Source organism: Sceloporus occidentalis, unplaced genomic scaffold, assembly GCF_023333645.1.
Source record: "Sceloporus occidentalis isolate IW3139 unplaced genomic scaffold, rSceOcc1.0.p SCAF_87, whole genome shotgun sequence".
Lineage (NCBI taxonomy): Eukaryota > Metazoa > Chordata > Lepidosauria > Squamata > Phrynosomatidae > Sceloporus > Sceloporus occidentalis.
Window position 1 is genome coordinate 1,851,975 of NW_028317067.1, and position 17,131 is coordinate 1,869,105.

The following is a 17,131-nucleotide window of genomic DNA, read 5'->3' on the forward strand; positions in this document are numbered from 1 at the left end:
TCTCTCTTTAATGTTTATATCTAGAATTACAGCATGACACTGTGCTTTGTTTTATTTATTTTGTCAATTTTTTTAATCACACATCTTATTTTGAAACCTTTCTTTTGGAAAATTAGCATCTGCAATAAACCAAAAAACACTACCACATTTTTAAATGTTTCAAAGATTTATTTATGGTAAAAAGTGAGAGAAATCCACATTTTGCAGGTTTCACTCTCTTCCTTCATTCAGAGTTCTTCATTCTTCGCTTTCTTTCTGTAACATAAACAATATTCATTTTGTTATTCCAAGAGAAAATGTTTTTGTTGACTTATATGCAATGAACATTTCTAATCTGTCTCATTATCTAGTGTGGTGTTACATTTAAGACATAATCACCAAAAAACTCAATAGTGAAATCAGTTACAAAAGCTTGGCAAAACAAGACAAAAAGGTTAAGAAGATGTTGCTCGCTGCATCTTATTATCTAGAGAAAGCCTAGACAATGGCAGAAAGTATACATATATCCGCCAAGCTTTAGGTTTCGATTATTGGAACATATGCATAGTGAGGGCCTCCGCTGGAAGCTTACCTTGCCACCAATATCACGGCTCTTAACTCTGAGCTTGTTCACTTGGGATTCTGCAATGTCTGCTCTCTCCTCAGCTTCTTCAAGCTCGTGCTGCACTTTCCTGAAACGACCCAAGTGGATATTGGCTTGTTCCTCCTAGAAAACACAGAGAAAATGATATAGTTGTCAGTAAATAAAGCTAAGCAAACACATCAGTCAAGATGTTGTAATGTTCTTTTTATCAGTACTTACAGATTCCTCGGCCTGCCTCTTGTAGGCTTTTACTTTGAGCTGCAGTTTGTCCACCAGATCTTGCAGTCTCAGTGTGTTCTTTCGGTCTTCCTCAGTCTGCAAGAAATCATACGAATGTCACGCAGCACTAAATACAGATAATCACATGGGAAGAATGATTTTCTAATTAGTAAAACTCTTTAAATTAAGTAAACTCCATATAACTTGGTGAAACAGAGACATTTTATCAAGGATGAACACGTGGTACAGCTTTCAAAAAACTGTAACCTCAAACTATATTCTGCATGATGAATCCGTATATGGAAACAACATTACCTGATATGTCAGCTCCTTCACTCTTCTCTCATATTTGCGAACGCCCTTTACTGCTTCAACACCGCGCTTCTGTTCATTATCCAGTTCGTTTTCCAGTTCTCTTACCTACGGATAAAATGAATAGAAAAACCATTTAACTTGTTTTACAGTATATACAGATTGAATCTCACTTATCCTGATACTGTATTGTCATACATACTCTAGACTCAAGCTTCTGGAGCTGCTTCTTTCCTCCCTTCAAAGCCAACTGCTCAGCTTCATCCAGACGGTGTTGCAAGTCCTTCACGGTCTGCTCAAGGTTCTTCTTCATTCTCTCAAGGTGAGCGCTGGTGTCCTGCTCCTTCTTCAGCTCCTCTGCCATCAGGGCAGCCTTCAGTAAAATGTATAAAATAAATGAGTGAGAACAACTTAAACAATTGAGCGAATGAAAAGTAGACTGCTAAAAGGTAAAACATACATCTGTGATGGCTTTCTTAGCTTTCTCCTCAGCATTTCTGGATTCTTGGATAGACTCCTCAGCCTCATTCTGGAGCTGGGCAATGTCACTCTCAAGCTTCTTCTTGCTGTTGATTAGGCTGGTGTTCTGGAGTAATGAAGAAAACAGTTTAATATCTGGTTTAGACATGTTCCATTAATGTGAATTATTTGGTTTATGTGGAATGTGTCTTACCTGTGAGTGCAGAAGCTGTACACGCTCGCTTGCATCGAGAAGCTCTTGTTCTGCAATCTTGCGGGATCTCTCAGTCTGTTCCAGAGCAGACCTCATTTCCTCAATTTCAGCTTGCTGCAGGTTATTTCTACGTTCAATCACAGCAACCTGTTCCTTCAGATCTTCCTGTCCTCTGAGTGAATCATCCAGCTGAAGTTGGACTTCCTATAAGACAAAATATGACACAGTAGGCAATTTGTTACACTATATGAGATAAAGGCTCCTTTCATTTCCATAAAGTGACAAAAGGTATACAAATCTTTACCACCCTTCAGAAATAACTGGCTCTGAAGCATTTAAGGAAATATTTTCTTTTATTTAAAATACTTAATCACGGAAATAATGCTGGGGTACCTTGTACTGAGCCTGGATATTTCTGAGCTGTTTCTGTGCATCTGCAGCCTGGCGGTTGGCATGGCTGAGTTGGATTTCAAGCTCATTCAAGTCTCCCTCCATCTTCTTCTTCAGTCTCAGAGCATCGTTTCTGCTTCTGATCTCAGAGTCTAGGGTGCTCTGCAGAGTATCAATAACTCTTTGGGTGTTCCTCTTCAGCTGTTCAATCTCTTCATCCTTCTCTGCGACTTTCCTGTCTACCTCTGATTTCACCTGGTTCAGTTCAAGCTGAATGCGCAGAATCTTGGCTTCTTCGTGTTCTAAAGATCCCTTTTATTAAAACATAAGGTAAATGTATTATTGTTTTTAATATTATCTAATAGTTCCCATCACAGAAAATGCAGTAAGGGGGTGAAAAACAAAGTAGATGGCTCCACTGATATCAAATCAATACCTCTGCTTCCTCCAGGGCAGCATGAAGATCACTCTTTTCCTGCTCAACCTGCTTCTTGGCTTTTTCTAGTTCAACAACAGATTTTGCAGATTCACCAATCTGTTCAGTCAGATCTGAGATCTCCTCTGAAAACAAAATGGGCAAATAAATGTCACAGTCATGTTCACCTAAACTGCCAATGTGTTTCAGTTTAAATGCCAAAGGTCATTATACAAAGTAAAAAAAAATGGAAACACTGAAAGCTGCAAATATCTTATTTAAGCTGTGCCCTATATGCTGCAAATATATATTTCAGCACTGGAAAAATCTGCTTTGTGCAATATAAAAAGCACTGGGAACAACATATATCATCTGAGAAAAAAATAAACTTACGTTGCAAGTTCTTGTTCTCCCGTTTTAGGGTTTCAACTTGTTCCAAGGCCTCTTCATAAGCGTTCTTCAGCTTGAAGATTTCCGTGCTCAGGGTGCGGGACTCCTTCTGAACAGCCTCCAGCTCAGCCTGACCCTCCTCATACTTCTGTTTCCACTCTACCAAGACCTTTGAAATCAATCAGAACCGTTATAAGGTCTGCATTTTATACATTCGCCATGAAACCACAACAGGATCATGTTTTCTTTGTACCTTATCGAAGTTCCTTTGCTTCTTATCCAGAGCAGCTGCTGCACTGTTTGCTCTCTCAACATCAACCATCAGGTCCTCAACCTCAGCCTGCAGCCTCTGCTTGGTCTTTTCCAAGGAGGCGCATTTAGAGTTCACGGCCTCTACCTGCTCTTCAGCATCCTGTAAACGCTGAGCAAGCTTCTTCCTGTAAATGCATCAACATTGTTAGTAAACTATTTAAACGGTCATTTACATCAGATTTGTTTTGTAAGAACATACTTGGCCTCCTCCAGCTCCTCTGTGCGCTGAATGGCATCAGTCTCATATTTGGTCCTCCATTGAGCAACTTCGCCATTTGCTTTGGACAAAGAGCGTTGAAGCTCAGCCTTGGCTTCTTGTTCCTCCTCATATTGCTCACGGAGCAAATCGTTGTCGTGACGAGAGGATTGCAGGGCATGAGCGAGAGCATTCTTAGCCTGAGAAAATAATGTTAACCTTTATGTGTTATAATAAAATTATATTTTTGTAAACACATTGTTGCTTGAGATATATTAAAGACAATACTTCATAATCAAAATGCACTTTATCTTATGTACCCAGATTTAGACATTTTGGAGTTACCTTTGATTCCTCCTCCAATTGTCTCTTGAGTTCTTCTACTTGTTGGGTAAATCCTTGCTTGCCTCTTGAGAGCTGTGAAATCAGTGATTCTCTCTCTTCAAGCTGACGGGAAAGTTCACCTGGAAGCAGTTAGAAGATATAATAGGACACTGTTTACATTTCTATTGTAACAACAAAAAAAGGACTTACAACAGGTTAAAAAGTTTAAGGTATGCCTTACTCCTCTTATGCTAAATCTATTCATAACATTAAATATTTTAAGTACCGTTCTCAGTTTGGAAGCGAGCTCTTTGAGCAGTGAGATCATTGAGAAGGCGCTGGTTCTCATCGTCCTTTGCCTTCACTTCACTGAGTTGATCTTCAAGCACACGGTTTACTTTTTCAAGGTTGGCCTATAAGGACAAGTATTGGTATTAAGACTTATATACTTAAAATGCAATTATAACAGAGTGAAAAAAATAAAATAAACTGACCTTGGATTTAGAGATGTTCTCAAGGTTGCTGGCGAGATCATCAATCTCCATCTTAAACTCACTCTTCTCTTTCTCCAGCTTTTGCTTGACACGCTGCAGGTTATCAATTTGTTCCCCAAGCTCAGCAACGCTGTCTGCTTGCTTTTTGCGCAGAGCAGCAGCGGTGGCTTCATGTTGAAGGGTGGCTTCTTCCAAGTCACGTCTCAGTTTCTGGAACTCAGCTTCACGTTTCTTGTTCATCTCAATCTGAGCAGATGTTGCACCTCCAGCCTCTTCAAGTCTTTCGCTAATCTCTTCTAGTTCCCTGGAGAGATCAGCCCTCTGTTTCTCAACCTTTGCACGTGCTGCACGTTCTGCTTCAATTTCCTCCTCAAGTTCTTCAATGCGAGCCTGAAGAACCATAACTGATTACTACACAGAATCTAAAATATCGATTACAAAAGTGAATGATTTGATAGAAACAGATATACCTGAAGTTCCTTGATCTTCTTCTGCAACTGAGATCCAAGAGACTGCTCATCTTCTATTTTGCTTTGGAGCTGGCTAATTTCAAATTCCTTCCTGTATAAGATACATGGAAGACATTAAGTCACTCATTTGAAAGTACTGAACGAATAATAATAATAAAAAAAAAAAGAAATAATACAAACTTCTTGAGTTTTTCCTCAGTTTGCTGTTTGTCATTTTCAAGATCCATTACAGTTTCCTGGGAAAGCTTCAGATCACCTTCAAGTTTCCTTTTGGATCTTTCAAGGTCAAGACGAAGCTTCTTTTCTTGTTCCAGAGAACCTTCCAGCTATAAAGTTAAAAGTATGTTGTGTTCCAGTCTTAGTTATAAACCTTAATAATGTTTGTAGATTCTGATAATGTAAATTAAACACTATTTTAAACACGTGCTTACGTCATCTACTTGCTGTTCCAGCTTAGTCTTGGCCTTTGACAAGGTATTGACTTTGTCCTCCTCAGCCTGCAGGTCATCAAGTGTTTGCTGGTGAGCCTCTTGGAGTGCTTTCTTCTCCTTGCTAACCTTGGAGATATTCTCATCAAGTGTTGCCATTTCCTCTGTAAGGTTCTTAACCTAAAGTTAAAATGAGAAGCATTAAATGAAAATCTCTGTTCTTGTCAAGCAGTAAGTATGACATGTGGGATTGCATTGATATTTTTCATACTTTGTTCTCTGTGGCATGCTTTTCCTTTTCTACTTTGGCCAAGGTGAGTTCCAAGTCATCAATGTCTTTCTTCAGCTCAGAGCATTCATCTTCAAGTTTCCTCTTCTTGGCTGTGAGTTCAGCATTGCTTTCTTCTTCATCTTCAAGTCTCTCTGTAATTTCTTTGATTTTAGATTCCAATTGGATTTTGTTCTTGATGAGGCCTTCACACCTTTCTTCTGCATCAGCCAAAGTTTCACCTTCCTGTTGAGATACAGATGTATATTACAAAGGTGCATTGCCATCTTTTGCAGGGATAGATAGCTAGATAGACAGACAGACATACCAGTATTTATTTTGTACTTACTGACTGGACCTGCAGCAGTAAATCATTCTTCTCCTGCAGTAGGGAAACCATTTTCTCTTCTAGTTCCTTCTTTTTAGCTTCTGATTTCACAAGGGCTTCCTTGGTCTTCTCAAACTCTTCCTTCATGTTTGCCATCTCCTTCTCAGTTTCAGCACTCTTCAAAAGAGGTTTAATCTTGAAGTACAGTTTCATCCATGGCCAGTGTTTGACATTCATGAATGACCTGAGATTGTACTGAATAAGGAATATTGCCTCCCTATTTGAGATTAGAGGGTTAAAGAGTAAGTTTTTGTTGGATGGTAACTGCTTCCACAGACTATTTTTGTTTTCAGGGAAATAGATTACTACCTTCTTTCGACCATTTTCTTGAACTCTGTTCTCATCAAGAAACCTCTGCAAAGAGCTTGAGTGCGGGTAATAAGTTGTGCTAACTTGTCATCTCTCATTTCTTCCAGGGTACCCAGAAGACCAGCTTTAAAGAACACCTGCAAAGCAGTAAGTTTATGATTAAATGTTCTAAAAAAGAATCATGCAATATAACTTTAAATGCTGTAATACATGTTTTATACCTTTGTGTGGCCAAATTTGTATTGAGTGTGATCAATATCAATAGAGCCAAGCAGCTTCTCAGAAGCCTTCTTGCTGTCAATAAACTGCCCGTCTGGAATTGCGCTGGCGTTCAACACTTTATAACTTCATTTAAAAAAGATAGAGAGAAGATTAACATCTTCATGAGTTTACTAAGCAATAATGTGATTTGATGAGGATGATGATCACATTTTGTCTGTATTGTAGATGGAAGTTTAACTTGTGAACTTAATGGAATGTAGCAACTGTAGAAAATAATATAACCATTCCCAATATATTTTGTTTCAAATGCATCCAAATAGCTGATTATGTATTATCTTTTAACTTATAGATTCTGAAAGTTTGGTGGCTTTTATTATTGCATGCAGTTTCAAAACAATAAGAAATATAACACAATGTATTAAATTAAGGAAAATCACCGTTGTTTGAAGTCACCATAGAGGATCCTGCTGGGGAATCCTTTTCTGCAGATTCTTATACCTTCCAGCACACCGTTACATCTCAGCTGGTGGATGATCAGATGGTTCTCCATGATACCTGTGTGTGGAAATTGCAGTTTTATCACATTAGGGACACTCATCCTGGAGAGGAATCTGAGTGTATATAAAAATAATACATGTAACCAAAATCTTTACCAGGAGTCTTGCTCTCATTTGGAATGAGACAACGCACAAAGTGTGGGTGAGTGCTCCTCAGGGTGCTCATCAACTTGTTCAGATTTTCCTGGGGAACATTGCAAAGCAAATCAGTTCTCCTACATAGCAATCTCAGCTCGCGTACACAAGAATGCTTATAAAACCCACACAAGGCCAGACTGTCGCTCACAAGGTGGCCCTGGCATTTTAAGACCAGCGGCTGGATATGTGTGGCCACATTTTTATCCCCATGTAGCATGCAGACAGGCTTATTTAACACCATTTTATATATATAGAATGGTGTTAAATAAAAAACATTTTATTTCCACTTGTATTGGATCATTCAATTATTTAAATAGGATATCTTTTACATTTTTTGTTTATTTAAAAATATTATTATTATTCTTAAGTTATGCATCAAATAAAAATATACTGACCCTGAATAAAGCAGAGACAGTTTGGAAGGAAGATCCCTTCTTCTTCTTTCCACTCTTTGCTTCGGCTGTTTAAAGGAAATTAAAAATAATGATATAATATTAAATAGGTGCGTGGACCAGTTCTCTGCATATTTTCAGGGCAGATGTCCAATACCCACCATCAGGATTAGCATAGCTTGAATAGAGGAAGGACAAGAGCTTCATTGGTGATTTCTGGTACAGCTGGACAACAGACTCATTGAGCGGATCCTTGTTCTTCTCCAGCCAGCCAGAGATGTTGTAATCCACGGTACCAGCATAGTGGACCAGAGAGAAGTGAGCTTCAGCCTTTCCTTTGCCAGGCTTGGGCTTCTCAAAGTTCTTGCACTTGCCAAGATGTTGTTCATACAGCTTGTTCTTGAACGAGGTGTCAGTGGCCTTGGGGAACATGCACTCTTCTTCAAGGATTGAAAAGATACCCATTGGCTGAAAGGAAAAACATTAGTGAGCTTATATCAGTGTCACCGAGTAATGTTTTATGGCTAGTTGGGTAGTTTTCATCTCAGGAACCCACCTTCTCAATGAGCTCAATACAGGCAGCGAGATCCATACCGAAGTCAATGAATTCCCAGTCAATGCCTTCCTTTTTGTATTCTTCCTGTTCCAGGACGAACATGTGATGGTTGAAGAACTGCTGCAGTTTTTCATTGGTGAAGTTGATGCAGAGCTGCTCCAAGCTGTTGAACTGTAGATGGTAGAAAGTGGTTTTATAATATGTTGGCTATTTGTTCCAGAAAAATAATAAAGGACATTTAAATGAATATGGACTTACATCAAAGATTTCAAAACCAGCAATATCCAGGACACCAATGAAGAACTGTCTTGGTTGTTTAGTGTCCAGCTGCTGGTTGATACGTGTGACCATCCACAAGAACAATTTCTCAAACACGGACTTGCAGAGGGCACCAACAGAGTTGTGAACCTGAAAAACACAGTCATTTTAATAGTTTCAGGTCATTAACAGAGTCGATCAAGAGAAATATTTGAATATTTAATGAATAAATACCTGTGGAACAGTCTGTCCTTTTGTGACAAACTCATTGCCGACCTTTACTCTTGGGTAGCACAGAGCCTTTAGCAAATCGGAAGAGTTTAAGCCCATCAGATAAGCAATTTTGTCAGCAACTGAAAGGTAAAGATGCAAAATATATATATATATATGTATAATATGGACAAACTGTACAAAGGATAAATCATGGATATGAATATAGATAGTGAATGTCTGTTTCATGTCAACTGATACAAACCTTCTGTGCCATCAGGTTCAGCCTGCTCTTCTCTTTGCTTCTGCTTGAATTTCATGTTACCATGGTGCATGACAGCGCCTGTCAGTTTGTAGATGCCATTCTTTTCTTCTCCGTTGAAGCCCAAGATGTCAATGGCAGACTGTGGGGGTTAAACAAGTATAAAAATGAAACCTGTATTCATAGTATTATTCCAAAGATGTTTTCCTACAGATATTGTAATATACTGCTGTGGAATAGGATGGTGTGATATACATCAATAATTGATAATACTTACGTCAGTGGCCAACAGTTCCTCTTCATCATCGATACTCTTCACAACAATCTCACCTTGGCTGATGGAAGGGTAGTCGTATGGGTTGGTTGTAACAAGAAGCATTTCTAAAGAAAAGAAAGCAAAACATACAGTACAGTAGTAGCATTATGACATAATGATTATTATGATTTATGGGGTATGTATTGTTTGTTTATTACAGGACCATGATATATATACTGCCCAGATGAATCTAGTTGTTTAACTTGTTTTGGAGACGTGAAAATAGTTTTAATTACCAACGACTTCTGGTTTCTTGTTTGTCAGGATCTGGTAGAAGATATGGTAGCTTCTCTCAGCAGACAGCTGGAAGGTTACTCTGGATTTTTCCAGCAGATCTGCATAAAGAAATATTCATGAATGATCACATGAAATGATGGAAACAGAGTAAAAAGAAACAAATCAGAAATGTACACAGTATCTTACATGTTTCAATATCTGCTGAAGACAGTTTTCCAGAAGTTCCGAAGTGGATTCTGATGAATTTACCCTAAAAGTGACAATGAAAGTTCAGAAAATAAAGTAACAACGGGGAAATTATATGGCTTGAGGAAGAAGAGAATATTACTTACGAAGCGAGAAGAGTTATCATTTCTCAATGTCTTGGCATTACCGAAGGCTTCCAGGAGAGGGTTGGCCTGGATAATTTGATCTTCCAGAGTTCCCTGTCAAAGTTAAACATGTATTAATATGGTAGACTAGTTCAACTTTGATATTAGCCTTGGCCCTTCACATTAAAGACACAAATAGGGATCATTTTAAGAACAATAAAAGGAAACAGGATTGGATAAGGTGATGGAAGAGGAAACTGGAAAAATACAGGGGAGGATGGAAGAAAAATGGAACGCAGAGGCAAGGAACCCCCTCCATAAAAAATGATCAAGAACTGATTAAGACCTGAGTGTTATGTTAGAAAAAAAATGGATGGACGACATGGTTCTTATCAAATTCTGTTTCTGTTATATGAGTCAGGGGAAAAAAGCTTAAATGGGACATATTGGAGAATGAAATCATCTGGAAGAAGAGCTGTGATGAGTGTATTGGTATGTGTAGCATTCTATTTCTGGAGTGTTATAGTTGACTACAGCTGATGCTCTAAAATATTACCTTCATACTGTTGGCTAGCTCCTTCTTTTTCCCACTGTCTCCAATAGCAGCAATTGTTGCAAAGTACTGGATGACACGTTTTGTGTTCACAGTTTTTCCTGCACCAGATTCTCCACTGGGGATTAAATAAAGAGTTATAAATGACTTTGTAGAACATGCAAATAAATGGCTTAATTTAAACAAATAATAACACATTTTACTTACGTGATCAGGATAGACTGATTTTCACGATCTGCAAAGTAAAAGATGGGCATTTATAGTAGGTAAATCATAGTCTATAGTCTATGTATATTTTTAAATTCTATATATTTTTTAAAATCACAATCAGTTTTACTATAAAGTAAGGCTAAGTACCTGTTAACATGGACTGATAGGCATTATCAGAGATGGAGAAGATGTGTGGTGGAGCTTCCATACGCTTCTTTCCTCTGTAGCCGGCAACAACCTCAGGGTTGTACACTGGGAGCCACTTGTAGGGGTTTACAGTGACGCAGAAAAGGCCGGAATAGGTCTAAATGTAAGAATAAACATTTTATGCTGTCTGATCATCTGTGCGTGATAGGTAATCATTCCAGGGGCAAAGCCATGGAGAAATTTATATCTTGCATGTTTTGCTTTACAGACATTTATGGGTCTACTACCCAAGACAAAGAATACAACTAATTTTAATGATTGGAATATGATACAAGGCCAGGTTTAGCTTGCTCCATTAATTAAAGCACAGTGCTGTCATAAACAACAAGTATTTTGATGTGACTGTGTGTTAACTATTATCACCTGAGATGGGTTAAAGCGAACTTACATAGATCATCCATGCTGCATAACGTTCTTTGAGGTTATACAGCACAGAGGCTTCATTCAGATGGGTCATCATGGCCATGTCTTCAATCTTGTCATACTTGGGAGGATTTTGGGGGTAAACTTGGCTTTCTTTCACAGTTAGGGTCTGGAATAAAAACAAGTTTCCTTTAAATGTATCACCAGCAAGCAATGTTTACAAGCAATGTTGAATAACTGAATTTTCTGATTACCCTTCCATCTTCGGTCTTCACAGTGAGTTTTCCGTCTTCCCGGGCTGTGACTAAACCTTTGACGTAGAGTTCTTTTTGATCGTCTACAAAGCAGGTGTTCTTGGCATCGAAAGGCCTGTTCTGGGCCTCCAATCTTTCTTTATCTGATTTACGGAGAAAAGGAGCAGCCGGTCCAAAGACTGACATCTCCCCGTCGCCCGACATGATTGCTGGTGCTGGTACCTAGAACAAATATGTAGCAGTGAATTTGATTTGAATTTTGTAAGGAATAATTTGGAAACCTTAAGTTAAAAACAAAATGTGGATTAACTTGTGTTCAAACAACTTTTTTAATGTACAGAACATATATGGGAAAACATATAACAGTTGTATCTACATCAATCTAAATAAATACCAAACTGAGTGAGCACAACAAAGATAATTAAAGATAAATAAGGGGGAAAGATGTCCATATAACATAGAAACCTGTAATTTGCCTAGGTGACACATGTTTAAATTCCCTCACTGTGTTAACCTCTGCCACCTCTGCTGGGAGACTGTTCCACTTATCTTGCACCCTCTCAACTTAAACTTCCTTACATAACCTATAAGCCTCTGACCCTCTAGTTTTACATTATGACTTCCCTTGTGTACTTTGTTAAATCCCTTTACGTATTTAAAAGTTTCTTTGGCATCCCTTTTTCTTCTCTCCTTAATCTTTCCTGATAAATGTAATATCCTTTATTTCCTAATAATCACACAGCTGACAATGAATTATCTTTAAGTTTATGCAATTTAGGGTGAATTTTTCTTATGTGTTCTTTTGACTTACCCTTTACTGCTGCAGGAAGAAAAAAATGGGTGTTCCCCTAAAAATAAACAAAAAAGAAAAAAACTATTGTTATTACTATGAACTGTTGTTTTATCATCCTATGTGTTTGTAGCACTTAGTTAACTTAATGGATACATTTAAAACCCAAAAATGTATTCTACAAATTTAATAAAGTGCTGCAATAATTAATTCATGCTACAAAAATATTACTTTGCAACAAGTTCCAGCCCAGAAAAATGATAGTAATGAATATATAATTTCAGAGCACTCTTTAGTATATGTAGTTTAAAGATTTTTACCTACTCTCAGCCAGCAAGTACTTACCAGCAAACTAGGAATAACGACGGAGAACCCAAGCAAAGCTTATATAGTGAGTCCATCTGCTAGCTCAGCTCTCTCTACTTATGGAAAGGGTCTCCACATTGCCTTAACTGTGCACTTAAGCACGACGATGTCTGTTCATCACAAGTAAAAATAACTTCCACAATTCGGTAGGAGACTCCCAGAGATGGTTAAAGCATCTGTTCTAATGTGAAACCTGCCACTAGGGTTAGCTTTCAAAGTAAAGTAAAAAAGAATGTGTGCAAATGCAGTTCCTATACTATACCTACATTGAAAAATCCAGAATAGCGGTTTATTATTTCTGCAGAGAGAGAAAGTCACTTGCTTGATTCTTGATAGTATATATAATTATATATATATATATATATATATATATATATATATATATATATATATATATATATATGTATGTATTTATATGTATATAGCTCAGGATGGCTGTGTTAGTCCAGTATTGACAATTGAAGAAACAAATAATGATTACTGCTCTATAAAGTGCCTTTTTATTGGAGTAACATTAGTTACTCCAGTAAACATCCAGTATTGCGTTTCACTTTAAATGGAATGTTAGTCCAATAAATAGATATTCTTTTATATTGCAGTATATATATATATATACTCGAAATAATGAGTACTGCAATTTAAAATACACTTTGTGTGCGTGATATATATATTGATATATATATATATATATATATATATATCATTTATATATATATATATATATATATATATTATCAAGAATCAAGCATTGGTGGTCACTTCCTCTCTCTGCAGAAATAATAAATCACTATTCTTGATTTATTAAATTTACACTTTAAACAAGATCCAAGTTCCTGTTTTGTTTAAACACATTGTGCATTGTAACCAAGTTTATGGAATATTTTGTTCCTTATGTGTTACATTTTTTAATCAGATAACTCCGACTTTTTGGTGTTTTAAGAATTTTCTTGAGTTAAAAAATGAGAATACATTTGTAATGTAAATAATCCTACTGGTTCACAGATCAAAACAGCTATGCGATCTTTTTTTTTATTTTTCTGAAGTAATAAAAAAAAAAGCCTGTTGATAACTGTGCTCTTTTATACAAGATATATATATACATATATTCAGGAATTGCCATCTATAAAAAAAGGATAGCAGCCCACGTTGACACCCCTTCCAACATTTGAATGGAGCCAAAGAGGTACACTTTCATTTTAAAGTTAGAGAGGTGGCTAGTGAGTAAAGTTTATAACGCTTTATGTGACAACGTCATCCTTTGCTAACTATTTATATAATTGAATAAGAAAGAACAATGAATATCATTTACACAATATAATGTCTAAAGCCATTTTCTGCTGTTTGTGACTTTTATGACTATAGAACCTTGTGAGATCCTTATACAAACATTCTGAGCTTGTGGAAAAGAGGGACACCAGAGGAGGAAGGAGGGGCAGAGGGATTTGGGTCCCAAAGAGGGACTGTCCCTCCTTAAATGGGTAGTTAGGACATTGCATCTGTGCTTCCACGACAAGATCAAATAACATCCTGCTTCTGTCCACGCTAGCTTGCTAATTTTGCCACAAAATGGGTGTACCCATCTAAGGTGGCTAGAGCAGCATAATCCAGGTGGAGGACTGTCCTCATTAAATCAGATGTTTCTTTTGTCTCTCCACAATTCTTATGCAAGGCACACACCATATTTATTTAAACATAATCAACAATTCAGGGCTGGACCGGCAATTCCGAGGCTGTCCTGGCACGTTAAATCCAGCAGCTGTCTGGTGATATAGGTGCGGCCAACGGCTGAATATCCGCTACAGCACACAACGCTTTTATACTCGCGTAGTGTGCAGACAGGCCGATTCCGGAATTCAGGCCTCCACCACGTCACTATTAATTATAACTGATTACATTTTTTAATCCTCACCGTAAAGTACTAAGATGACTACTTCATAGTATGAAACCCTTTTTTTTCTCAGTTCCCTTCAGTTGTCTTTATTATGATAAATGTAAGGCAAGGCGAGGGCCATATGTTCACTATATTAGATCTGTTTTAAATGACCATGTAACCTGTTGAGGGTGTGAGAAGATTTACATTTTAACACATTGAGTGTCAAATGTTTGGTATGGAGAAGAGCACTTGTGAATGTGACCACTATGTAAAAGCATTTAACAGCAAGTACTATTACCTCTGTGTTATTTGAACCCCTGAAAAAAACCCACTAAATTAAAGGTCTACATAAATAGAAAACCGATAATATTGTTTTCTCATCTAATCTAGGGTGCCTTGGTATGGCAGAGGAATGCTAAAATCTGGGACATTGGAATCGTATAACAACTTCTGCAAAGCAATAGCAGGAATAGTCAGGAAATACCCCTGTGAGAAGGAGACAGGACTGGGGACAACATGTAAACTAAGGAAAGGGTGTTGTGAAAATGGTCAAGGCCTCAACAGAAGGACATAGACTGTTAATCACAAAAAGAGTAAATTGGGAACAGAAGCTAGTAATATCACAACTGGTAAATTCCCAGCTTGAGGAATGGAACACCTTGTGTTGCGAAGAAAGGCGAGAGATAGGATATGATAGCTTTATACAAATACATACGGGGACAATACCAACCACTTTCTGATGATGTGTTTATTAATAGGACTGTACAACGAACAAGATATCATCCATTCAAATGTAAAACAGCAAAGATTTATCTAAAGTAAGGACAGTAAGGATGTGGAAGTCACTATGCACAGACATTGTGCTATCACATTTGATAGATGTCTTTAAATACGGGCTAGATGACTTTTTAACAAAATACAATATACAGGAATATAACTGGTCATAAGGACAAGATTAGTTATAGCTTGTTGTCTCCATTTTAGAGTAAAAAACAAATGTGTCCTTCTTTTGAGCAGAATTTGAAAATGATTCAATGTGGTTTTTGCCTTCTTCTGGAACAACAGCAAGGTTGAACTTGATGGACTTTCATCTTCAACCTTAATGACTGTTACTATATTATGTGTGGCTTATTTTTGTCCCTGTAGTAGCCTGTTAGCAATAGAATTGAATAGGGATACAAAAATGTCATAGTATCAGGTGACTTAGGCAGCTGCCAGGGACACCTGGACCGTGGGGGGCTGTGGTCACCCCAATACGTAGAAGTAGGTCTGGACCCCACTAGGGGCACAATGAACACCTGCACTATGTACTCCTACACTGGCATTCTGAATGTAAAAACCCATGGCATGTGCATGTGACAGTGGGGTGACAGGTTTCTTGCCTGGGATACTATTTAATTGACACTACTTTTGGTGTAATATTACTTTCTCCTTTCCATGCCCTTATATAAAACAAAACCAACTTTTGTGTATACATAAAACCATAGAATTTGACAGCATATAAGGACCATCTCGCCTATCGTGTCTGCTCATTTTTCCTGGTGTAAAGACTCAGACCTTAATTTTACTTTTACTTTTACAGATAATTATCACTAGAATTGCTCTTTATAAGCAACCCTCAATATATTGGAAAATTTCCTGAAATAAACCTACAAAACTGGACATCAGCTTGTTCCAACTAATAGATCAAGACGTCTTACTAGGATAATTACTCCGACAGTTATAAGGTTATCTTATTTAAATGTTTTCCTTTAAATGTCAGTAGTACAAGCTATTTTGTAAAAAGTCTGAGTACACTTTAAAAATAACTTTTGCACTAGTGTTATAACTCAGATCAGCAAAAGATAGTTGGTTTTTTTTTTCAAACCATGGCTGTCACCAGTGGATATCATCATGTTCCACAGCAATTTCATAAAGACTACTCCCTGCAGTGATGGCAAATGCTGTAGATAATATTTCAAACATTCTCTTCCAAATTTGCTAAAGGAAGATCACCACATATACCATGTGATCCTTTTTCCGCTTTACATGTATTGTTGTTTAAGGGGAGTAATAATACTGAATAACACAGGCAAAAAGACAGAATCACCTTTTCTTGTCAAGAAAAACACTTCTTACATAAGATGGTAGGTTTTTTGATTACAAATGACCACGTCTTATAGAAGATGCATATCAGATCTCTAAGCAGCATTTCTGGACCAGTGGAGAAGGGGGATATGACTGTCCTATGCAGTAATGCTTTGTGTTCCTCTCATTCATCGGTCATGTTTACAACTTTGTATCATGCAGGTATATAAGCTGAGGTGACACTTTATTACTTTATTTTTAACCAGGATCAGGCAGGGAGAAGATCTGTAACTTTCCTTCCCTACTGCCTGGAACAGATTGCTAAGAAGACTAATATTGGTATCCACAACAGCGTAAATTGAGACCAATCCAGTGATGTCCAATACAACTGGTGTGAAGCTTTTGGTGAATATGATGGGTGTACCTGCCTACCATGCTAACTTGGTCGTCAGCTGGCAGTGGTTTGTTACTCAATTTCTCTGTTGATTAACATGGATTAATATCCTGTTTAGTCGTAGCTTCGGTTGGAGGTCCCCTTGCCAGCGCCTAAGAGGACTATATGGTATCCGCAACTGTGGAAATTGTCAGAGACAAAGCCAGTGTGGGTTGATGAGTAAAACCTGGTTTGATGCTCTTGATGTATTCGTTGACTGTGACTGCATCATGTGCTGAATCACAGGAACACACACGGAGAGCGCCATTGAGGATGCTTGGCGTCTCATGTGCTGTGTAAAGGACGCTCTATGGTTTGCCAGGAACCGCCTGGTGCTGAGGAGGGAGCAGGTCACAGTCCGTGACTGCCGCAGGCTTATCCACAG

General features: G+C 37.8%; 1 protein-coding gene across 1 annotated transcript; it reads right to left on the minus strand.

Annotated features, from left to right (window-relative positions):
- Positions 1 to 237: 237 nt before the first annotated feature.
- On the minus strand, positions 238 to 11,409 carry LOC149284892 (myosin-4-like). The gene is made up of 39 exons (XM_089496170.1): positions 11,218 to 11,409; positions 10,989 to 11,132; positions 10,541 to 10,697; positions 10,391 to 10,418; positions 10,187 to 10,301; positions 9,652 to 9,744; positions 9,506 to 9,569; positions 9,319 to 9,417; positions 9,044 to 9,147; positions 8,770 to 8,908; positions 8,529 to 8,647; positions 8,295 to 8,444; positions 8,037 to 8,207; positions 7,642 to 7,948; positions 7,484 to 7,548; positions 7,047 to 7,134; positions 6,831 to 6,948; positions 6,393 to 6,516; positions 6,172 to 6,308; positions 5,824 to 6,079; positions 5,478 to 5,720; positions 5,210 to 5,386; positions 4,959 to 5,104; positions 4,779 to 4,869; positions 4,309 to 4,698; positions 4,101 to 4,227; positions 3,836 to 3,954; positions 3,494 to 3,690; positions 3,236 to 3,419; positions 2,986 to 3,151; positions 2,614 to 2,738; positions 2,181 to 2,489; positions 1,788 to 1,991; positions 1,575 to 1,700; positions 1,317 to 1,487; positions 1,118 to 1,222; positions 803 to 898; positions 572 to 706; positions 238 to 255 (listed from the first exon to the last, which is right to left on the minus strand). The coding sequence occupies exons 1-39, from the start codon at positions 11,401 to 11,403 to the stop codon at positions 238 to 240; spliced, it is 5,793 nt and encodes a 1,930-aa protein (XP_089352296.1). The 5' UTR covers positions 11,404 to 11,409.
- Between the last annotated feature and the right edge of the window lie 5,722 nt (positions 11,410 to 17,131).